At 42.6% G+C, this 25,565-nt stretch overlaps 1 protein-coding gene across 1 annotated transcript; it reads right to left on the reverse strand.

The window, feature by feature from the left end:
- Positions 1 to 1,181: 1,181 nt before the first annotated feature.
- gstt1a (glutathione S-transferase theta 1a) lies at positions 1,182 to 11,523 on the reverse strand. Its single transcript, XM_080766769.1, has 5 exons — positions 10,968 to 11,523; positions 10,097 to 10,184; positions 6,709 to 6,865; positions 2,870 to 3,046; positions 1,182 to 2,339 (listed from the first exon to the last, which is right to left on the reverse strand). The coding sequence occupies exons 1-5, from the start codon at positions 11,077 to 11,079 to the stop codon at positions 2,139 to 2,141; spliced, it is 735 nt and encodes a 244-aa protein (XP_080622895.1). The 5' UTR covers positions 11,080 to 11,523; the 3' UTR covers positions 1,182 to 2,138.
- Between the last annotated feature and the right edge of the window lie 14,042 nt (positions 11,524 to 25,565).

A 25,565-nucleotide genomic window follows, 5' to 3' on the forward strand; every position in this document is an offset into this window, starting at 1 on the left:
TGAAACCTTTACACTGTCAACAGTTCAATAATTGTTAATCATCTGCATTACTTAATTTACAAGAAGTCTACACGATTAGAGAATGTTATTTCCATTCCATGTTTGCCACAACAGCATGGAATTGTGTGTCAACGATAACAAAGTATTCTTTAGTTTTGCGTCTGAGAGGTTATCAGACGGTGGTCCGTGGATCAAATGGCATATAAACAATGGTCCTCGATATGAAAATGGTTGAAAACCACTGCGATAAGTGATTAGAAATGCGTCTAAAAGGTGGGATCGGCACAGTTCTCCCACAGAACACACACAACCAGCTCTCTCAAGTGCACAGTTCTCCATTTTAATTCAAGAAAAAAGCACGCTCGCCCCGGGTCAAATCCACCGACCTCTGAACAGTGACAGTCGCCACCAGGTATTCCTATAGGGGGGAGGGGGGTGGTCTGCCTTATGGGGGCCGTGTTGTTTTGGGACCTGTGTAACGAAATATGATTATTACCGCATAACGCACACATTTACATAAGAGCATTGTGTGGCTGCACATAGTGTTGTTTTTGGCAGCAAATTTTGATTTTAGTTTTAGTCGTAGTCTCTTGAATAGTTTTCATTTTGTCTTAGTCACATTCTAGTCACCCGGAATGTTTTTTTAGTCTAGTTTTAGTCGACTAAATGTCATAAGATTTCAGTCGACTAAATCTACAGGTGATTTAGTCGACTAACATGTGTTTTGGCGGGCCTTGATGCCGTCGTAATGGCTGATTTTACACTTGCTGAAAATAGCCGATCTACAAGCCCACAACGCGTCGCGCTGTGACGCGTTGTGAGCTTGTAGATCTGCTATTTTTAGCATGCAACCAAGTGTAAAATGACTTATACTGGATTTCTTGTCCACTAGTCCCTTCCTAAAATTTTAGTCTAGTTTTTATTTGTTGACGAAATTGTCACTATATTTTGTCTTAGTTTTAGTCATCATAGCTTAGTTTTAATTTAGTTTCCATTTAGTTTTCATCTGTGGAAAAAGGTAGTCGACGAACATTTTTCGTCTTAGTTTTAGTCGACGAAATCGTCATACATACATACATACAAGTAATTTACAAAATGAAAATGATCTTTAATGAACTATTCATACTTTTCATAGCATGGCGCTGTACAAGTTAGTGCATCCATAATTTGATAATTTCTATAAATGTGTGACAGAAATGACCCTACCATGTTGTCTGATCTTAACAGATTTAACAGGAATCTGTATTCCATCAGAGACTCTCTGACACTCTGGGCACTAAGTTTCCATGTGCGTTCTGCCACGTGGCAGAATGCCCCTGGGGCAAGCTTTTCCGGGAATCTGGCCGACGCGGCAATCTGCCGTGTGGGTGGAGCTTCATTTCCATCCACCAGCTGTCTAAAAACCCGGAAGAGATGCCGGCAGACAGCTTCTTTTCCGTGCATCGAATCTAATGTGTGCTTACACTGTGAGGAGGCCTTATAGAGCGTCGCAGTCCCGCCCGCTTTCGGAACGAATTCCCCATTCATAATTCCCATAGGCATTTCAAAAATGTATTTATTTAAAGATCTGTAAGCCTCGGACAAAGCAAACAAATCATGACCATAAACACTGAATAAATAATTAGAAGAACAAAAGGACAGGGTACAACGTTTTTCTTCTTTGTAATTATTTGTTCGACCCCAAAGAAATGTGTTTATTGTCATGATTTGTCAACCCGAGGCTTACAGATCTTTAAATAAATACTTTTTGAAACACATATGGGAAAAATTAATGGGGAATTAGTTCCTGGTGCCTCGTCATTCTGAAAGGGGGCGGCACTGTGACGCTCTATAGTCCAGTGTGATAGGAGTCAGGACAGATCCCTTCTCCCGGCCGAGACTTTAATTTCTGGATTTGAATATTTGGTTGATGCTCAGAAAAATGACAGGAATATCACTACAATCACACTAAGTGGGGCTAGGTTTATTAATACAAACATTATATCTTATCCGTCTAGCAGACAAAAATCTAGAAATAACATAAAATTTCCCTTGCCTTTCAAAGATCGTTTCCAGATTGGTATGGGCACCCTTAACAAACCTAATAGTCTATCTGGGTGGTGATGGCAAAAACATCCTCGCATACGAGACCGAAATCCTCAGTTGAACATCTTCTGAAGCCGAGGCTTGAGAAGCTCCAACATGCCGTTGTCCTTGAAGGTTTGGCTGAGGCTGTCCACGTGCATGATGGTCTTGTGGGCTTCGTCGAACAGCTCCTCGCCGATCTCCTTCTTCACACGGTCTCTCCAGGCAACCAGAGTGGGCCTGTCTTGAAAGATATCTAGACCGGTCGCAACAGGCTACAAACAAACAAAGAACATATCTGCAATTTACCCGATCTGGAGAAACCGATCTTTCAAAGTCAAAGTCAAAGTCGTATGATTAGTCACACACGTTACCGCAGTGAAATTTGTTCTCCACATTTGACCCATCTCTTGGACATGTTTAGAGCTTGTACATCAGCTATTTTCGGGGCGCAACCCAGCACTCTTTAGCTAGTGGAGACGCGGTGTGTACGACATCGATTTCTAAACAAATGTGTTCAATGCAAAATACTGCCTTCAGATTCAAAAGGCTTTTGGTATAATGGCATGGAAAGGAGTGGCATTTTGCATTTCTTTCACCATATTATTGCGAACGCATGTCTGTCTGTCTGTCTGTCTGTGTGTCACGGTGTCTGTGTGTCCGTGCGTCTTACTTGTAGTAAATATGCTGCATTCGTGGTCTGGAAAGGGCAGTTGTTTTACAGACGGGTAAAAGGACCCCCTGAAGCCCCCCTTTGATGTCTATGTGTGCACGTCCCTGCTGTGTAGTGTAGTGTCAACATTACCTGCATGACCTCGACTATTGCCACCAGATCAGCAAGAGACGCTTTCTCCCCAACGATGAATGGCCTGTCCAGAAGGAACTTCTGCTCCAACATGGTCAGGGACAGCGTGAGCTCTTCCACAGCGGCGTCCATCTTCTCTTTTGGTACCTCTGAACCGGTCGCAAGAGGAAGTACAGCCTGGCATCATGGAAAGATTTCACGTTATTTTGAGATATTTTGTCCCCGCAACTTATTACGTGTATACTGCTGTCCTGGACTGATTGATTGTTCACCCCAATGTGTTTCACCTCAACGGGTTAAATGACACAATACTCAACAGGTAAGACTCATTCAATTTACAATTTAGGTTTTACAGTAAGCAAGATGAATTTTGATGAATTGAACAATGTGGACCCTGTTGTAAACAAGTGTAATGCTTAATTGGGTCGTCCACTCACAGTTAACAGTCTCTGTATTGAGTTTGTGCTTGAAATGTACTGTAATTCTACAAACTGTTAATAAATATTTCAATCAATCAATCAAAACAACACATGGTAATACATAACATAAATAGAAATAGTCATGAAGAATCATAAGCAAGCTAAGAACCTAACATCCGTCCACAACGGTAGAATATCTGTACAGTGACGCTGTGAGTATACACTACAGAGTGCATATACAGTATACAGCAATAATAAAAAATAACAATACTGGAAAAACTAAACCAGATATAAACCTGACATGAACCAGTTACACAACCTTGAACAAAAGCGTTGGAAACCATACCATTGCCCCGAATTGACCCAGAGGAGGAAGCGAGCTGAAGGACTTCTGGAGCTCATTGCAAGCAGATGGAGCACGGACAGAGAATGCTGCCTTGCGTTAGCTCTGCGCGAGGGGCGCATACGTTGGTCCGACATATACTAACAGTCCGACATGCGTGGCCAGTTAAGACTCACCCATGGCTTAGGGTTTGGGGTAGACCAGAGCCTTAGATATAGACAGAGTTACGCATGGGGCCAGTCCAATGGCGGCTCTCCTACATAGACTACGCATTGAGCGTGGGGACAACCAACTGGGCCAAGTCCTGGACCGGATATAGGCAGAAATGCATTGGACTCAGGCAACGGCCCAGCTTTAATGATCTTAAATCCCTTTATTTTAAATTGTTTTGTAGTAATAGACAACATAAACATTAAAAGAGACTTTAGTTGTTACTGTACAATACTTCAAAACAGTTCATGCTGCACTGCACACAGGCTTACTGTAGAGGCAAGCTCAAACTATACTTTGCCTCTCGGCTGGGCACATGCATTATACAGAAATCGTTTTTGACGCGTAGTAAAATATTGTCCAGGCATTGACTGCTGTAGGGTGATGTTCCCATTTATTGTACAGTTTGTCATACAGCAGTTTTCGTAATGCAAATATATTATGATACGTCAAAAACGATTTCTGTATAATGCATGTGCCCAGCCGAGAGGCAAAGTATAGTTTGAGCTTGCCTCTACACAAGTAAAAACCGTGTGATCTCTAGCCGTGTTGTGCCCATACCTTCCAAACCATTCAACCTGGCTTGTTGCACCTGTGTTCTATATGTCAATCCTGTGTGACACACACCCCCCATGGTGAACCCGCCCATCAAACGGGTTAAAGGCACACACAGGCAGAAATGGCTCCTTCACTTACAATAGCTCTTATTTGCGCTACCCTCGTTGAAAACAATGTATTTCCAACTCCAGCATGGCTCAGTTCAGGCTGCATGAACAGCGCTCGAGCGCTCGGTTTCTGCCCCCTCTATATCGTAACTCTTCTATTAGATGGCTCTGGGGTAGACGAAGTAGAGTGGAAGTGGCTTTTTGTCGGTTAGTGTTGTTTTTGGCCGAATGTTTTTATTTTAGTTTTAGTCATAGTCTCTTGAATAGTTTTAATTTAGTTTTAGTCACATTTTAGTCACCTGGAATGTTTTAGTGTTAGTCTAGTTTTAGTCGACTAAATATCATAAGATTTTAGTCGTTTTTTGGTGGGCCTTGATACTGTCGTAATGACTGTTTTCACACTTGCTGAAAATAGCAGATCTACAAGCTTGAGCTTGTAGATCGGCTACAATTACAATGCAACCAATTGTAAAATGACTTATACTGGATCTCTTATCCACTAGTACCTTCCTAACATTTTAGTCTAGTTTTTATGTGTTGACGAAATTGTCAGCATATTAGTTTTAGTCATCATAGCTTAGTTTTTATTTAGTTTCCATTTAGTTTTCGTCAGTGGAAAAAAAGGTAGTCGACGAATTTTCATCTTAGTTTCGGTATCAGCCAGTAACACGTGGGAGTCTATCCCTGTTACAATGCGCTATAGACCCCTGGGAGATGGATGGCTGAGGTGGAGCGCCACACCTACCATCAGCTCCAAGTACTTCCCACGCGGTGCATACTTAGTTTAGACTAGTCATTGGTTAGATAGATAAATGCTTAAACATGTAGCTAGGTGTGAAGTGAACCTTTCAAGCCTGTTTTCTCAACTCGCTGTTTTCTGCAAGACATATTACTCTATAAGCCATATCTTCAAAACGGGTGGGTCAAACTGAACAACCAATATGTCAATTTGAAGCTATGCCTTCACATGACATGAAAAAACGAAAATTTAAAAAATAATCCAATGGCAGTCCCTCAGTCAAATCTGGTCACATATAGTGAATAGGGTGTTGGACTATTGCGTGTATTGTCGTAACAAAGATATGCACCCCTGTGTGAGCAGGAGGAAACGTGAGCATCAGGGCACACTGTAGTACAGTATGACTGGAGTACAGCCTGTACTGATATGGTCACCATTATGTAACATTATGTAACAAAGACAAACGGCAGGGAAAGTGGCCAAAGTTCACAACATTTTCAAAAATACAACTTTACATTCCCCCGAAAAGCTAAACAAAACATGAATTACCGGTTAAAACAAATTCAATTACTTTTTTAAGTCATTTCATGAAGAAGTTTAATATTTTAAAAAACAATAACTGAAAGAGAAATTTGAATACAAATGTTTAAGCAGCCGATCTACAAGATCAGCAATTATCACTAGTTCCCGAAGAGACTAGGTCCCGAGGAGACATCATATAATCTTTTGGGGTTACAGGCTAAAACGTTTGGGAACCACAACACTATATAAGGTTCCTTTCTATGAATGAAATGAACGTGTTTTGGGGGCGGGCGAGTGGAGTCATACCCTGGCCTGTACCAGTCCAGAAGTGTTGTTTTTGGCAGCAAATTTAGATTTTAGTTTTAGTCATAGTCTCTTCGACAGTTTTCATTTAGTTTCAGTCACATTTTAGTCACCTGGAATGTTTTAGTGTTAGTCTAATTTTAGTCGAATTAAATATCATAAGATTTTAGTCGACAAAATCTACAGTTGGTTTAGTCGACTAAAATGTATTTTGGTGAGCCGTGATGCCATCGTAATGTTTTATTACGATGGCATCTACAAGCTCACAACGCGTCGCAGTGCGACGCGTTGTGAGCTTGTGAGCTTTCGTTGTTGCGCCCCTCTTCAACGCGCCCCTCTTCAACCTGGAGGAGACCTGTGTTGATCCAGGCAACAACGCCTGCGTTCCTCGCTTCACGTTTGCATACTGGATCTCTTGTCCACTAGTCCCTTGAACCTTCCTAACATTTTAGTCTAGTTTTCAAATTTGTTGACGAAATTGTCAGTATATTTAGTCTTAGTTTTTTGTCATCACAGCTTAGTTTCCATTTCGTTTCCGTCAGTGAAAAAAGGTAGTTTTTTTTTAGTCTACGAAATCAACACTGCTGATATGAATGACCGTGTTTTAGGGGAGTCCGTGCGAGTGGAGTGAGTCGTACCCTGAACCAGAACACCTTGGAGCCGTGTGCTCTGATGGCGCCGTGCTGCCAGGCCAGGTATTCATCAACGCGGGCACGTGCCTGCAGCTCCGCCGGGTACCAGTGGTCGGGCACCGAGGCTTTGTATTTCTCTGCCATGTATTTCAGGATGGCAACGCTGCAACACAAACATAAGGCATTTTTTTTTAAATATTATCAGTGTATATACTGTGGCGGAGGAGGATTCTCAAAGTGGGTGCTGTTGTTGAAACCCTATAATAGGGTTCCTTTGGAACACAAATTCAGGGGTTGCCTCGGAATACTTTGATAATATTTGGAATGTAACAATGTTATTTCATCAGTTTAACCCATTTAGACCAGAGGGGAAAAAAATAAAAAAGAAAAGGCTTGTTCAAAGACCCCCCCGGGAATTATCTGTATTAATTTGGCCGCGGACCCCCATCTGAAAATATGTAGTTCCAGGGACGCCCCATGCAGGGGAGCAAAGATTTGAGTTAAAAACGTTCCCTCTGAAAGAATATATATTCAAAGATTTGCGCCACATTTTTAGCGATTTTTCAAAAGAACAAGAACAACATATTTTCAGATGGGGGTCGGTGGCCAAATATATATAATTTTTGGGGTCCTTGACATGAAATATTTTGAAAACCACTGATATAGAAAGAAACATGAGGGTTTTCAGCAAACTGTCATGATTTAGAAGACATTTGTGACCAAATTTGACTGAGGGACTGCCATTGGATGTTTTTGAATTTTCGTTTTTTTTGTCATATGAAAGCAGGGAACCATAGCTTCAAATTGACATATTGGTTGTTCAGTTTGACCTATAGATATATGATATGTTCAGTATGGCTTATAGAGTAGTAATGTCTTGCAAAGAAAGACTTGAAAGGCTTGAAAGGTTCACTTCTGTGGTCTCTCGTCGATTTCAGCTCCGACACCTATTTCAGACATGCTCTAGTTGTCTAGTATGTGAAGAGTGCCTGTGCTATTAACTAATTTATTTTAAAAGGGAAAAGCTGGAATTTGCGAGATGGCAGGCTCTCAGTCAAATCTGGTCACATTTGTAGAATCTGGTGTCAGCCCTAAATGGGTTAACTAGTTTTGCGGACCCGTGCTCACAGGGAGACTTCAACACGTATAGGCTGGGTGAGCCGAGTCAAACCGGCGACCTTCCAATTCCTAGCCCCTCAACCATGGTCGCCCATAGCCTACTGCTTGAGCAGTGGCTCAGGGGTAGAGTGTCCGGTAGAGTGGTTCCCAAACTTTTCGTGTCAAGGACCCCCAAATCAACATGTATTAGGCCACGGACCCCCCATTTGAAAACATATGCCAGTGACCCCGATAATGGAGGATTTTTACGGCTCTGGCAGTGATTCCGAAACATATAAATTTCATGGACCCCCCAGTTTCATACGCATTATGCTACGGACCCCCGATTTTAATGGCATTTCTATCTCTGGTACCCCAATTTATGTTGTAAAACCACTGTTAATTTAACTCTGAGAGTGTACAAATGGAACCAAATGGACCTGTTGGGGTCCATTTGTGTTCCATTTGTACACTGTAAATCTGAGTTACAGACACATAAGGGTCCATTTGTAACTATCTCGAATTGATCTGGGGACCCCCTGGAACTCCTTCAAGTACCCCCAGGGGCCCCCGGACTCCACTTTGGGAACACATGCCGGGTAGAGCAGCCGGAGGGGAACCACGACATTCCCAGTTCGGAACCCGGGCTAGAGATCGGATCATGACGGTCATAATTTCATAAAGTGTGTAAGAGCCACTTTATGAGATCATATCATGATGACCTTAATTGCTTGATTGTGCCTATTCCATGCAGCAGTGTTTGATCTCATGATAATTAGTGCAGCAGAGTACTCTTTTTACTGCCTTGCTTAGATCGGTCAGTTCTTGATTGAATGTTTGTGATTGGTGATCACAAGTAAAGGTCATTACACACTGGCGAATTGGTGACGCGATATATTCGTGCGAATAATTCGCATTTAAAAAAAAACAATTGAAGTCCATGCAAGCTTCCACATCAGTGGCGAATGTGCGAAAATGAGGCAGTTTTCGGTCTTTATTTGTTCGCTCTGGTGTCGTATTTTGCAGAGATTCGCAGGCGAACTGCAACATGCAATATTTCGCATTTTCAGATCGCTTATTCGAAGTTGAAGAGCACATATTTTTTCTACCACACATGTTACCAGTAAGACGCGCAAACGCGGGAAGCGAACGCAGCTGAGACCCTGCAGATCATGTCTGTCTGTCTGTCTGTGTGTCTGTCCCGCTGTTACTGTATATGTGGACCTGGCCCCTTTTGTGCCCATATATGGAGCTGAGTGATTTGTTTGTGATTGATGCAACACACTCCATATTTGGACGTACACTCCATATTTGGACGTACTGTATAGCGGGACAGACAGACACACAGACACACAGACAGACATGATCTGCTAGGTCTCATAACCAGTAAGACGCGCAAACGCAGGAAGCGAACGCAGCTCGTACATATTTGGGTTTTGAACGTATAGCTGCTTTTGGGACTCCTTATATGGTTATGGCTGAGTCATGGTGACGTAATCACTCAGCTCCATATATGGGCACAAAAGCGGGACAGACAGACACACAGACACACAGACAGACAGACATGATCTACTAGGTCTCATAGTAAGTGCTCATTGCGTTCGCAATAAGTGCTCACTGCATTCGCAATCACTGCGTTCGCAATCACACCATGTAACCATACTAAGACCTTTTGTACCACCTGTATTTTTTGCCTTTACATCAAGTAAAGCGTTACAACTGATACTACGTGCGTCAGAATATTTGTGCTCACAGCTTTTGAAGGTAATATATTTTGAAAAGTGAACAGAAAACATACGCCTCTATACGTGCACCCCTATACTCCCAATGAGCAGGTTGGTGCCTTGCATGGTTTCCTCCGCCATCTGTGTGTGTGAATGTGTGTGTGTGTGTGTGTGTGTGTGTGTGTGTGTGTGTGTGGAATGGATGGGTGAACGTAATGCACAATCTATGTAAAGCGATTGTGCATCACTGAAATATGGGTTTTTCAGAAAACTGTCTAAAGCCTGAATTATAATTCATCACACAGAATTGCGCGCCGTAAATGTAAGATCTACTACAGGCTCACAATGTGGCACAATGGGATGGGTTGTGAGCTTAGCCTTATACTGTAGGTCCGCTATGTGTGGTGTGTGACTGTAAGCATAATACAAAGTCAACTGCACAGAAGGATTTGCAGGCTCTATAGTGCTTCTATGTGCACAGTATAGCTACAAGTCCTCTTCAAAGAAAAGTGGCAGTTTAACTGCCAATAAAAGATAAAAGGTGCCTTAGTGAAATTTGTAGCGTGCTATACCTTTCTGTAAGAATGAAGTCCCCATCTTTCATCACTGGAACCTTTCTCACAATGTTGATCTTGCCAAACTCCTCCGAGTGATTTTGACCTGGGATTGATGGATGGACACACTCCGCTTATTATAAGCAAATCTGAACATTTCTTTAGTGTTGTAAATGAAGTATCTGGACTCTGCAATGAGTCTTGTAATGTATAACCAGCTCTGATATTATATGAGAGCGTAGCTTTTCCTCATAAGTTAGTATGTTATATTGGTTTAATTGTCCCAATTAAGGAATGAACACTAAAAACACATTTCATTGAACCATCCTTTCATTCACGCATGTTATAACTGAATCGAGTCGTTAGTCATTTACCAAAGGTTAATTTTTAGGCCTACCATACTACAGGCATATTCAAACTATAGCTAGGTTATTTCATTCTGTTTTGTACGGTGGGCCTGCTTTGTCTGGCCATGGCATTGATTTAATAATGAGTTGTTGGTGATCTATAAACTCATTCTATATTGTTGCAGGCAGAAATAGATCTGGGGAAGAACATCAATTAATCCCAAATCCAAGCCTACAGTAGGCTATATGCAGTTTAATCGCTACAATTGGTAGCAGGATTAATTTAATTATATTGTAGGCTAATACATTTTCTGCGTTCAAAGTTTTACGGCGCGCGGTCAACAACTCCTAAAGTAAAACATCTGAATGAACTGCGACTATATAAACACCTGATGAACAAAGATGCAAACCATTTTTTTAGAGCTCTGCAAAACAGCTGCAGCACAATCTGCAATAGCCCTAAAATGAATACTTTTAATTCATATCACTTAAGTTCAAGTTGGAGTTTTTGTTTGGCGCTGCAGTCAGTCGTCGCCTCTTACCTGCGGCAAGGTCGACAGCCTTGTACTCAAACGGAATGTCTGCTATTTTGGCAAACAGATAGACTGAGCGACATGGCTGAGAGTGGAGATCTAAGTAGAGTTCCAACGGCATTTTAGGGTGATCTTGTCTGTCTTGTCGCTGCAAGGCACGGATCGAGCGTGGTGGTGGTGGTGGTGGTGGTGGGATGTTTGCTGTGGAGGGTTCGGAAACTTCCAGTCTTCCACTACTTTTTACTTATTAAACCGCAGCCCCACTAACCTACTTCACGTGCCAAAAGAAGCCCCGCCTCCCTCGCTCTTTAAGAGCAATACAGTGATTTTAAGTGACAGTGACAGTTCAAAGGTCACTGAACACACACTAGTGGTACAGACAACGGCCGGGGCTGAGATCAATGGCTCAATGTTTTGTAAACATTGGAAATTCCTTAACCGCCACACACAACACCATATACACGGTGTGAATGTGAACGTATTTTTTTTCTGATATCTATATGTTTTAGAGACTTGGCTAGTTGCCAACTTGTCATCATCATCAGACGCCACAATGAACCTTATATAAAAGAAGCTTGCATTGGACCCCCATATAAGAAGTTTATTAAGTTCAAATTCTACTGCTGATAGGCTACTGATCTGCATTCACTTCCAAGGTTCTTATCTTATCACAAAGAACATGTCTGCACACATATATAGGCTACAGCCTAGAACTTGTGAAGTCGATACACTGACAGACAAACATATTTACAATGTGTATAGCCCTATAGCTAAATATGGTGAGTCCCTCGAATGTTGACATCCAACAAAAAGGGAGCTCGACCATGGCAATGCTGATAAATTGATCTTTTCCTTTGGACTTCATCCCTTGTGTTGAAACGTATGTGTTTACTATTAAAGCGGTAGCTGGCTGAGATGCCTCTGAGACAGATTATCTGTTAGGGGTAAAGTCTAAGAGAGAAAGGGACTCTGACCTTCCTGGAGGCTATACAGGGAGAGAGGTCTGTCTGAAGCCTGATTTGTGTCAAGTGTAAACTATAGGCATGCTTGTCTAGATAGCCCCAGTGTTGTTTTTGGCATAAAATGTCTATTTTAGTTTAGTCAATATAGTCTTTGGAATGAAACTTAATTTGTAGTTTTAGTAATATTTTAGGCACCTGGAATGTTTTAGTGTTAGTCTAGTTTTAGTCGACTAAATGTCATCATAAGATTTTAGTCGACTAAACCTGCAGTTAATTTAGTCGACTGAAATGTGTTTTGGCGGGCCTTGATGCCGTCGTAATGGCTCATTTTACACTTGTTGAAAATAGCCGATCTACAAGCTCACAACGCGATCACGCTGCGACGCGTTGTGAGCTTGTAGATCTGCTATTTTCAGCATGCAACCAAGTGTAAAATGACTGGATCTCTCGTCCACATTTTTGTTTACTTTCTATCTGTTGACGAAATTGTCGATACATTTAGCTTAGTTTTAGTCATCATAGCTTTAGTTTTCATTTAGTTTCCATTTAGTTTTCGTCTGTGAAAAAAGGTAGTCGACAAACATTTTTCGTCTTAGTTTTAGTCGACAAAAATGTTGGCCTGCCCTAAACAACTGCAGGCTTTTCTTTGGAATACGGTGCTGAGTTGTAGGACCCAGGCAGGAATAACAGTTAAAAAATAAGAATTCCGTTTTGGTCAAGCCTGTATTTATTCTCAGATAGAATTTTAGGGCTAAAAGAGCAATGAGTTTCATATGATTTCCTTAATAATGTCGTCATCATCACAGGAACTGGAGCAAGCTGACGGATGCCGTAAAACCGAGGACATTATTTTCGCTATTAAATTGGCCACAAAGGCTGTGCATCTTGATCATTGTGAAAACATCTTATTTTCACCACCACTCCGCTTGATCTCCACCATCCGCTGAGTTGATCTCAGTAGGGCTACATATAGGGCCGTGTTGCTCACTTCAGCTCTTTGTTGTGGTGGTGAGTCCCACTGGGGGTCAGCCTGGGTCACAGCGAGGCAGAGAAAGAGGGCTAATGGTTCTCCCTAGGGCCGGCTTCTTCACAGCCCTCTACTTTAAGTCTGCCAGCCAATGAGAGCAGGCGGCCGTGGAATGGTTGCTTATACATCCACAGGTCTGGCTTGCATTAAATGGACACACATGTGGCCTTTGTTTTGCGAAGTGGGCCTGACATGAGCCAATAACCAAAGCATATGAAAAATGGATTCTGTATCCATTCGGGAATGGATAGAAGATGCTTTTGTTATAATTAATGTTTCGTTCTTTTTTTAGCCTAAGACAGGAAGCCTGTGACAGGACTAAGAGCGGTTGTATATAGATAATGGATAGGCTTGATCTATGAAAGTATGTATGTATGTGGCTGGGTCAGTGGAAACAGATTCTTATCCTCCAAATAATCCGAGTGATGTCTTTCAGCTCTTGCAACAATACAGACTTTTAAATGTCTTTCTGGTATTATTATCTGATCGAACTTGACACAGCAGGATTTATTGCTGCATGTGACTCATCTTCTGGACTTCCTTACCAGACCAATTCAACAATGGCTATTCGGCAGAAATAAAATGAGTTGTAGCAAAACTGTAATTTATTGGACTCTCACATAACCCACAAAGGCACTCTAAACAGTACCTTATAGAAAGGGACAGCTTTCTGAAAGCATTCAGTCATATTTGAACTGGGGACCCCCCAAAATAATCATATTTGAACTGGGGACCCGCCATCATAATCATAATTGAACTGGGGACCCCCATCATAATCATAATTGAACTGGGGACCCCCCCCCAAATAATCATATTTGAACTGGGGAGTGGGACCCCCCAAAATAATCATATTTGAACTGGGTACCCCCCAACATAATCATATTTCATCTGGGGACCTCCCAAAATAATCATATTTGAACTGGGGACCCCCCAACATAATCATATTTCATCTGGGGACCTCCCAAAATAATCATATTTGAACTGGGGACCCCCCAAAATAATCATATTTGAACTGGGGACCCCCCAAAATAATCACATTTGATCACAACGCCTCACGTTTGCGAGGCGTTGTGAGCTTGTAGTTTACAAGCTACAAGCCGATCTACAAGTTGTAGATCGACTATTTTCGCAATGTTTGCATCTTTCTTATTATTTGACAATTTGGCCAATGTTTGACCAGTTTTTATAGTAGGCTATAGCTATAGTTGATAAAAAGTCACTTACATTGTCACTGTCATCTGGACTGGAGGACCCCCCTCAAAGTCAGGGAGTTGGGAATACCCCTGGTGTAGACGGACAGACAGACAGACAGACAGACAGACAGACAGACAGACAGACAGACAGACAGACAGACAGACAGACAGACAGACAGAGAGGTATAAGCGTGGGTCAATCCAGTCAAAGTTTATGAGGGTGATTTCCACTTGAACACATTTTCCCCTCCTCCCCCCCACACACCCACCAAGCCCCCCCACATGGCATTAGCTCACTGGATAACAACGCCAGTTCTTCAGTTTAGAGGAAAATGCTGAAACCATAAACACAGCAAACAACAAAGGAAAGCATTCAGCCACAGCAGCAGCAGCAGCAGCAGCAGCACTGCAGCACAATAATGTGTGCATCTGATAAGCAGACATTATGCTGGAGGCTCCATTCACCATGATGTGTGACAGCAGCAGCGGCAAGCGGCCGGCAGCAGAGGCACCTTGGCAGGCAGTGGCTGTGTGTGTGTGTGTGTGTGTGTGTGTGTGTGTGTGTGTGTGTGTGTGTGGCTGTGTGTGTGGCTGTGTGTGTACGTGTGTTTTTTTCGTCGACTAAAACTAAGACGAAAAATGTTCGTCGACTACCTTTTTCCACTGACGAAACTACATGAAAACTAAGCTATGACGACTAAAACTAAGACTAAATATACTGACGATTTCGTCAACAAATAAAAACTAGACAAAAATGTTAGGAACTGTAAATGCTTTGGGACAATTATGAATATATTGTATATTGTATATGGATTTTGTGCTTCCTACGTGCCTCCCAGAAATTACGCGCACACACACACACACACACACACACACACACACACATAACACTTCCTACGTGCCTCCCGGAAATTACGCGCGCGCGCACACACACACACACACACACACACACACACACACACACACACACACACACACACACACACACACACACACACACACACACACGCACACACACACACACACTACATTCAGAGCTATGTTACACACACGCACACACACACACACACACACACACACACACTACAAACACTACACACACACTACACACACACTACACATGCGGGTGACAGTAGTTGGATCATCATTACACAGTGCGCCGCCACCAGAGGTGTCGACAGCCAACAACAACACCCAGGTAACGTTTTCTAAATACTTGCCCTCAGACCAAACACTATATTCACTTCTTTGACAGTGGAAGTTATAAGCCAGGCCCGGTGCCACGGGGGGTCAAAAGGGGTCCTCTCAACCCAACATCCTTGATCCCTCATATGAAAAGTGTGTTTTTCTTTTTTTATATAAAAAAAAAATCCTCTTTTTATTCACCACACCTGGTAATTTCATGCAGTACTTGCTTTCACTAGATGCGCCCAGTACACTGGCCTAGAACCTGCCACAAAATGTATTGTCCAATGTCGTTTCGCAGCAGTGGTTGACAAACACTTTAGAATGACCACACTTGCCAACACTACCTGCAGCTTCCACAGATATACAAGCTCACACTATTAAAATATAAGGTCTTTCCTAACTTGCCTAAACATACAGATACCCCGTTACATAAACTACAGTACAGTACACATACTATTTACCATGGGTGTGCGTGTGTCTACGATGTGCGGCCGCATGTGAAGGGCAGAATAAAGGGAACAAAGCTGAAACATGAAGTGGAAGCTGTGAAATCCTGCAATTTTCTTCTTCCCATTCGCGACGCGTGCCACAGTTTGAAAACTTGAAACGGGACGTTCTGCATAAGTGAGTACTTTATACTGTTGGTTCTTTAAGTACATTTTGATGCCAATACTTTTGTACTTTTGCTCAAGTACATTTTGAAAAATGCACATAAAGTGCACAAAGACACCGTCTGCACTTGCAATACGAACGTTATTGGCAACGTTTCGGTCAAAGACCTTCTTCAGGCATCTGCTGATAATAGGTAGCAACATGGCTATATACACACACACATAGATCCACAATGACCAATCACAGTCGCCCTCATTAATAGGGATGGGACCCATAGCAGGTGGTGAGGCTACCATGGTTTTATCCTCGGGTTGAGTACAGAGTGGCGTAGAGGGTGTGCTGTGACTGGCCAGTCGCTGTGATTGACAGCCTACACCTAAACCTAACCCTAACCTTAACCTCAGTAAAACTATACCTAAACCTAACCCTAACCTTAACCTCAGTAAAACTATACCTAAACCTAACCCTAACCCTAACCTCAGTAAAACAATACCTAAACCTAACCTCAGTAAACTATACCTAAACCTAACCTCAGTAAAACTAACGCAGTGGCTGGGGGGCGTTTCCAAGAACCCGAAGCTGAGGATAAAACCACGGTAGCGGTGGTGAGCTCATTTGATTGAGTGATCACATGTCTATAACAATTAATACACATTCTTCAATTAACTATACAACAAATACAGTGGATCATCATATATGAAAACTATGTACATTGTACATATGTACAATGTATACATAATGTACAAACTCAAGTACATTTTAAATTCCGGACTTTTACTTGTAACAAAGTAGTTCTACATTTCAGTATTGATACTTTGAGTTTGACTTAAGTAAAACAAGTGAATACCACCACTATAGTCCCCACAGGAATCCGCGGAAAAAATGTCTGCGGCAAACATTCCTAATTCGCGGCTTAGTTAATATTCTGCGGACATTAACATATATGTTAATGTCCGCAGAATATTAACTTGTGGACACATACTGTTTTTTTTCCCACCATATTGTGGACACATACATGCAGTGTATTACAACTTACCCTCTCCATTCAGGTCCTTCACTGGCACCAAAGGCTGCAGCAGAAGGTCGAGGGATGTTGCACCTGAAAGAGATAATTTCATATTTGTTAATAAAATAGTTGCCATATAAACTCATTCTTTCTCTATCCAAAAGCTGGTTTGGCCTGTAGCTGATGTTCTTCAGAATTACCACAGTTGGATACTGTGGTAAATGTAAGTCCACCTTAGCCCTGAGACAAGCAGCAGAAAGATACGTGAGCAACAATACATGTAATAGTTTAATTCAAATGACAACACTTTGAACATACGTGAACAAATGTACCTGTGTACCACAATGTCTGATCATGTCATCTCAAGCAATACAAAATAATACATAATTCATCATAACTCATTACTCATTACTCATTACTGACGCATTACTGATGTTACAACACTGGGAGTGTGTCCTGTTTAACCATTACTGACCTGTAAGACTGGATACTGAGAAAGATTAGATTAGATTAGATTAGAATATTAAATATATTTAACCTAAAATTACCAGTTATCAAGGTATTTCTTTTTTTTAAATAATAAGTAGATTCTTTTATGAAATAGATACAATTAATTGTAATTATGGATGAGTCATAATAATAATCAAAGATTCCAATGATCGTTTTTGGGGATTGATTATTATTATTATTATTATTATTATTCATGCTTTAATTATTTGTTTTGGTTGCAAAGATTGTCATTCAAACCCTGTATACACACGTCTAGGCAGAGCTCCCCCTTATCCTTGTATGTCAGCGTGTTGCTCCAAAGCTTGGATTGTAAAATATCCAACTCTTTTAACAGTTCCATTTATGTTTCGTTGAGCGGTCCTTTCGTTACGCGTCACACGGTGTCAGTTGACATACAGCATGCTTCGTCGTGCGACAGAGCACTGTATAAATTCACCTTTACAGAATTCTGGCGCGATGCCACATCTTGTAAAAACAGCAGAGAAGGAGGAGGACATTTTATCAACACCACCTGTGGCTGGCTGGGCACCTGAGGTAACTTACAGCATCAAAACACAGATAAATACAGACAGTTAGAGGCGAGTATGGGGGGAAACGATACAGTAGAGTAGACAGTCAACATGCTGTATGTGCAAACAGAAGTCCATAGCTCCATTATTATGCGATGGAAACTATGCTTGAAATGCTGTGTACAGTATGCTGTTGACAGTAAATATGTGCAGGGTGTTTGTTGCTGTGAATCATGGAGTGTTTTTAGCAGCTGCTATGCAATAGCAAGCTGAGTCTATATATTCGATGTGCAATAAGCTAGTCCAGTATTCCTCTAGTCCTGTAGTCCAGCTGGTTTTCTCATTGGCTGATGGATGTGCGCACTGCAAAGATTTCCCGGCGTTAAGGAACGACTCAAAACACAACACAATAACAGAGACTTTTGGTTCCTACCTAAACTACTGTGCTGAAACTGACACAGAGGCAGTTATAGCGGACCCCCGCAGATAATAATGAGGCAGCTGGTCTGTATAAATACAATGTCTCTTAAATAATCAGTGTACACAATACAATGTCGCTTAAATAATCAGTGTACACAATACAATGTCTCCGACATAATCAGTGCACATAGCCTACAATACACGATACAATGCTTTTATCTGGGTACTTAACTCGCCGTGGTGGCGGACCCTCCCCCGGGGTCTTTGCTTGTGACGCCGTCCAACTCCCCGGGGAGATGCGTGTCGGACGTCGTGACTTGGACAAGTTAACGTTCAGTCCGTTGCAGATAGTATGGAGGAGCAAAGTGAGCGCACACTCTCTAAAAGTCCCTCTGTCTAACTACAGGAGACCGCAGGTGTAGTCTCCCCTCCTGCTACGATATGACAGCTAGCTCCCCCTCACTACCCGTCTTCACCGTCGGCACCCTCCCGTACCCAGAGTGCCGCTTCACAAGACGTGGGCTCCAACGACACACAAACGTCAAAGTGTCACTTTTATACTGGCGTCCTCTAGTCGCCACCTGATTCAATGCCTGCAATCAGTGTCCCCATTCGTTTACCACACCCGTCTGTGTGGCGTCATCAATGAGTCCATGTTCGCATGCACATCACACTTCTCCCCTTCTTGAAGAAAGGGACTCGTCTCCGAGTCTATAAGGACATATCGTAGTCTCGTGACCAGACGGCTGGTCTCCACTGACGAGGTGGACGTCCTCCCCTTAGCGTTGGCACCCCTATGGAGTCTTGTTGCCACCGCTCAGGACGTGACACTGACAGATCCAAGGGCTGGGTCGATTCCGCTGCTGCGGGGCCTTCTGGCCCGTTGCCCTTCTGTAACCCAGCTGGTGAGCTCTGCTGGCATGTGGAACATTCCTCCGACGTCGTTGCAGCTTGATGGCCCGATTGTCCAAGGCCAGCCACAGGCCTGTCCGATGGAAGGGTTACTTCAGAGGCTGCTGAATCTACTGGTGGGCCTCCTTGTTCTCCGGTGACCTCTGGGACAGTCTCCATGTCCCGCTGCAATACTGGTGTCATCACTCCTGCTGACGGGGTCCCCTGTTGCCGCTGACCACCCTCGGTCGCCCCTGCCGGCGCTGTCCTCACCTCCGCGGGGACATCACGGCGGGCCGGACGAAGCTGGACCCAACTGGCACAACCTGGAACCTCCGACTGCTGGCGCTGTTCTGGCGGAGTAGGGAAGACCCTATCTCCCATGGATGTCTCATTCTCTGTTGACTCAGATGTCATTGGCAAGGAAGAAGTACAGGGTTTGAGGCGGTTGAAATGGTTTCTGAGCCTCCCGCCACTGGCACCAGCCTGTAGAGGACATCCGCCACCCTGTCCACTACTCTATAGGGTCCTTTATATCGTCTCTGTAGTTTGGGACTCATCCAAACTAGTTCTCCCTCAGAATAGTATTGGAATTTCGCCTTTGCTTGATGTTTCTTAACGGCTTCTACCACAGTAGACAATGGGTCCCTCAGCCTAGCCACATAATTGTCTACTGAGGTAAAGGACTCCTGGTTGTCTATGTTTAGCATACATCTACTGGCAAGCCCATTTCTTGTCCAAACAATACCCTGTAAGGAGTAAACAGGGTGCTAGCATGCACACTGCTACGATATGCCAACATAACATATGGTAAAAGTGTGTCCCAATTAGACTGATTGTCTTCCACGAAGAGGGATAGCATATCTAAAAGGGTACGGTTGAATCGCTCAATCAACCCATCTGACTCTGGGTGATAAGGTGTAGTGCGAGTTTTATGCATATGCAAAAGCCTACACAGTTCTTTGAACAAGTTTGATTCAAAATTGCGTCCCTGATCTGAATGCAGACTCCGAGGGGGCGCCAAACCGGCACACCCATTGTTCCGTCAAAACTTTAGCGACAGTACAGGCTTCTTGATTAGGCAGTGGGAACGCCTCTGTCCACTTTGAGAAATAGTCGCCGACAACCAATACATACTTATTCTTCCCCGGGGTCTCTGGAAGGGGACCAAGAATGTCAAGGGCTACTCGCTCGAACGGCCTCGATGACACGGATGGCTGTAAAGGGGCACACAGTGCTTTCCCTTGCGTCTTACGAGAAGCACAATCTACACAGTCTTTAACCCATGTCTTTACATCTACAAACCACCCCAGCCAGTAAAAGCGGTCTTTAACCTTTCCCTGCAGTTTTTGCACCCCCAAATGGCCCCCAGTGGAAACACTATGAAGCTGTGCTAAAACCTCAGGCACCATTGACCGAGGTAAAACCACCTGTACTTTGGATGCCGCATCAGAATTGGCAGGCGGAATCCTCACTAACCTGCCTCTCTGTACCTTACGCTGAGCCCAAATTTTAGCATATTTCTGTAAATCAGGATCGTCTGGAATTAAGCCGTCAGCAGACAGATCTTTACAGTGAATTATTCACTGCAACTCACTGTCTGCCATCTGTATAAAGCTCATCCATCTCACTAGCCACTGAGGTGTCTGGAACCTCCTGTACCGAGAAGTGTGATGTTCATGCGAACATGGACTCATTGATGACGGCCACACAGGCGGGTGTGGTAAACGAATGGGGACACTGATTGCAGGCATTGAATCAGGTGGCGACTAGAGGACGCCAGTATAAAAGTGACTTTTATATAAGATACCGGGGACTAACCGAAGAACAAAGGGCGACCGGGCTTTCGCAGTGGTTGCCCCCACTCTTTGGAACGCCCTGCCCCTCATGCTAAAAAACGCTGAGACAGTAGACTCTTTTAAAAGACAGTTAAAGACACATTTATTCCGTATTTATTTTCCCATGTAGCTCTTACCCGATTTATTTTACATACCTATGTTTTTGTTATTCTGCCTCTATAGTGTACCATTTCACATGCCTACATTTCCAGTTCTGCCTTGTTTATTCTTCGTTACATTTTTGATTGTCTTTTTACTTTTTTGTGCTATGTTTTTCCTGTTTGTTTTTTAACTTGTTGATTGCTTTCCGTGTTCTGTTCAGCACCTTGTGACTTTGTCTTGAAAGGTGCTTTTACAAATAAAATGTACTTACTTACTTACTAAGTCTAAACACAAACAAGTCACATGGAATCCGATTTTAGATCAGGTTACTGCGTTCAGACTGAGACAGATCTGCTGAAATCAGATTTGAAACCACCTCTGAAATGTCAGCTCAGGTCAGATTTAGATTTGTAAAAATCGGATTCCATGTGACTTGTTTGAGTTTAGACTTATTTCAAACAAATCGGATTCCAATCTGGATGTGGCACAGATCTGATTCAGGCTGGATTCGGCTGCCAGTGTAAATGGGGCCTTAAAAACTCCTTCAGTGCCACATGACGCCCTTGGACGCCTTTCCCGTGACGCCCTCGTTGCCATTGGCGCCTTTGGACGCCTTTAAAAAAAATATATATATATTTTTTCTATTTATTTTCTATTTTTCATCCAGATTTCGAAAATTCCTCTAATCTGGTGTTCAGGTGATGATATGCACATTACATGCACAATATAATTACAAATTCCTTCTTTTATTTATAATGGGCTGCGGTGGCAACGAGGGCCAAAACTGGTATCCACCTGGTGGCACTGGATGAGTTTTATATACATTATACAACCTAAAATGCAACACCCATGTAATTGGGCCTGTAGCTGCCTGACAGCCTGTCATTTCACATCTTGACAGGAGACCCGACATGAACCTAAAAAAACTAAAGCTGGGATTATGTTCTACTCCAGGCTCTATAGAAACTATATTAACCTATATGACTTATGGAATTTGCGGGAAAGGCATGAAGGCATGTCAGTTGATTTGACGTTCTTGCATCTTTACTTCATACAGTAGGTCCTTTATGAAGTAAAGGTCACATAGGTCCTTTGTGACTTTGTAGATCAGCTACATTTTCAAATGCTCAATATATGTAGGGTTGAAGTGGTTAACCCATTCTGGGCGGGCACCCATTTTGGTGTTGGCATCATGTTATGCTTTAGCTATTGAAAAATAGCAGATCTACAAGCTCATAGCGCGCCACCGACTGACATTTTTAGAATCTGATCTCGGGTCAGAATGGGTTAATCAGACCAGTGTGTGTCCAGTGGAAACCTCGTATGAATCTGATCTCAGGTCAGAATGGGTTAATGCACGTTTTGTAATAACAATCCAAAACTACAACGTTATACTATAACAAACATTTTGAAATAAATGCAGTGGAGTAAAAGTACAATATTTGGATCCGAGATGTAGTGGAGTAGATCGAAGTAAAAGTATTTGGAAATACTCGAGTAAACTACAAATACCTAAACATTGTACTTACTACTTATGTACATTACTTGAATAAATGTATACTTATAGTTACTTTCCACCACTGTGTCGTACAGTACATCAGATAACTGACCAAGCCAATGTACGGTATAATTGGCTACTGCGTGTAATACATCTACAGGCAATATACGGTTAATTACAGTACCCAGCTGTCTTAATTAGAAGTGACACTCTTGCGCCATAGCTCAGAAGTCTCGAAGCCTCTCCCTTTCCTTCTCTCTTTCACTGTTCGTTCTGATGTTCTGATAACAGGCTTGCTGTGGCTTGGAGCTTTGCAATTCCCTGTCAGGCAAATTGGATTTTATTAGAGCCCCTTTCCTGTCCAAACAACTTTTAAAACCTGACAGCCATTAATGCTGAGAATAGTACAGGCTAAATTCTTCACTGCTATTAGTGCCCATAATTACAGAAATGAACTCAGCTGACCCATGGAATAATGTTCTGGCGAGGGGCCAGTCAAATAATTTGACTTTCAAAGACTGCTCCAAGTTTTCTGAAAACATAATAAATTGCATCCACATCTTCTCATTCCCATACTTTGTATTTTTTGGCTGGACCAGCTGGCCAGCCTATAATAGGGCAGATTCACATCGTGTCGGATTGAATCGAACTGGTACCGAATACCTGGTCCCTGCATGATTCACATTGGCCTTGATTCTACCACATTCAAGTACACTTAGGGAAGATTCACAGTACACTGAGTCAGATTGATTCTACCACATCCAAGTACACTTAGGGAAGATTCACAGTACACTGAGTCAGATTGATTCTACCACATTCAAGTACACTTAGGGAAGATTCACAGTACACTGAGTCAGATTGATTCTACCACATTCAAGTACACTTAGGGAAGATTCACAGTACACTGAGTCAGATTGATTCTACCACATTCAAGTACACTTAGGGAAGATTCACAGTACACTGAGTCAGATTGATTCTACCACATTCAAGTACACTTAGGGAAGATTCACAGTACACTGAGTCAGATTGATTCTACCACATTCAAGTACACTTAGGGAAGATTCACAGTACACTGAGTCAGATTGATTCTACCACATTCAAGTACACTTAGGGAAGATTCACAGTACACTGAGTCAGATTGATTCTACCACATTCAAGTACACTTAGGGAAGATTCACAGTACACTGAGTCAGATTGATTCTACCACATTCAAGTACACTTAGGGAAGATTCACAGTACACTGAGTCAGATTGATTCTACCACATCCAAGTACACTTAGGGAAGATTCACAGTACACTGAGTCAGATTGATTCTACCACATTCAAGTACACTTAGGGAAGATTCACAGTACACTGAGTCAGATTGATTCTACCACATTCAAGTACACTTAGGGAAGATTCACAGTACACTGAGTCAGATTGATTCTACCACATCCAAGTACACTTAGGGAAGATTCACAGTACACTGAGTCAGATTGATTCTACCACATCCAAGTACACTTAGGGAAGATTCACAGTACACTGAGTCAGATTGATTCTACCACATTCAAGTACACTTAGGGAAGATTCACAGTACACTGAGTCAGATTGATTCTACCACATTCAAGTACACTTAGGGAAGATTCACAGTACACTGAGTCAGATTGATTCTACCACATCCAAGTACACTTAGGGAAGATTCACAGTACACTGAGTCAGATTGATTCTACCACATCCAAGTAGGCCTACACTTAGGGAAGATTCACAGTACACTGAGTCAGATTGATTCTACCACATTCAAGTACACTTAGGGAAGATTCACAGTACACTGAGTCAGATTGATTCTACCACATCCAAGTAGGCCTACACTTAGGGAAGACTCACACGGAGTCAGATTGATTCGAACTGTTCCCAAATACGATTGCCTGGCTGATCCCCACTGGCCATGATTCACATTGGCCTTTTAATACGGATGGCTTTCACATTGCAGCGATCCGTAATCCGGGCACAGTTCAATCGGTCGCAAAACTACATCCCCATTCCCCGGACAGTCCCGGGAACGGTTGGGTGATCTTCTCCGGGGAACGGTACGCAGCATTTACACTAACCACAACATCTGCCAAGTGGTCCCGCATGAAGTGAGAATCCAGGGATATTAGTGTGAATCTGCCTATAGACTTGCATGTCTTGACCTGACCTGACCTGACTGACCAACTAACTGACTGACCGAACATTCGGCCCAGCAACTCATCTATATACATTTGAGCCGGTAACAAGTTGTGAGCGCACAGTTCGTGCAGTTCGGCAAGTCATAGACCGTGACGCAAGGCCGAGCATCATGCGGAAGCACCGCCTTATTGCGCCTGTGTGTGCGTGTGTGTGTGTGTCTCTCAATCGGATCACACTGCGACACAGATTCGTGGCGTTAAGACTTGAGAGGCGGGTCGCGCTTCTAGTTTATATTAACTACGTCATTTTGATTTGTTGTCATTCTCATTTCAAACAAAGATGAGAAAATAGCTCTCAGTGTGTCAAAGGCATGAGGGAGAGCTTCCCCAAATAATAATCACATTAACATTAACATTAACACTCAATACTTCTTAGAAAAAACAACACATGTCAAACAAATGAAAGGGAGAGTCAAGAGATAAGTAGCCTACAATCTATTCATTATAGTCAATAGGCTATCTTTCAAAACAAACATCCCAAGACATGCATGACTGATATATATATATATTTAAGCTTTGTTTTTTTATCAACCTAAGATATGCTACTAGTACACTTTAACAACAACCATTAATGGGACCACTATACAGAATATTTGAGATAATCCATGTAGGTTATAGCCTATAATTTTGACCCAGGCTTGTTTC

This window comes from Protomyctophum bolini (assembly GCF_963924005.1).
Source record: "Protomyctophum bolini genome assembly, chromosome: 6".
Taxonomy (NCBI): Eukaryota; Metazoa; Chordata; class Actinopteri; order Myctophiformes; family Myctophidae; genus Protomyctophum; species Protomyctophum bolini.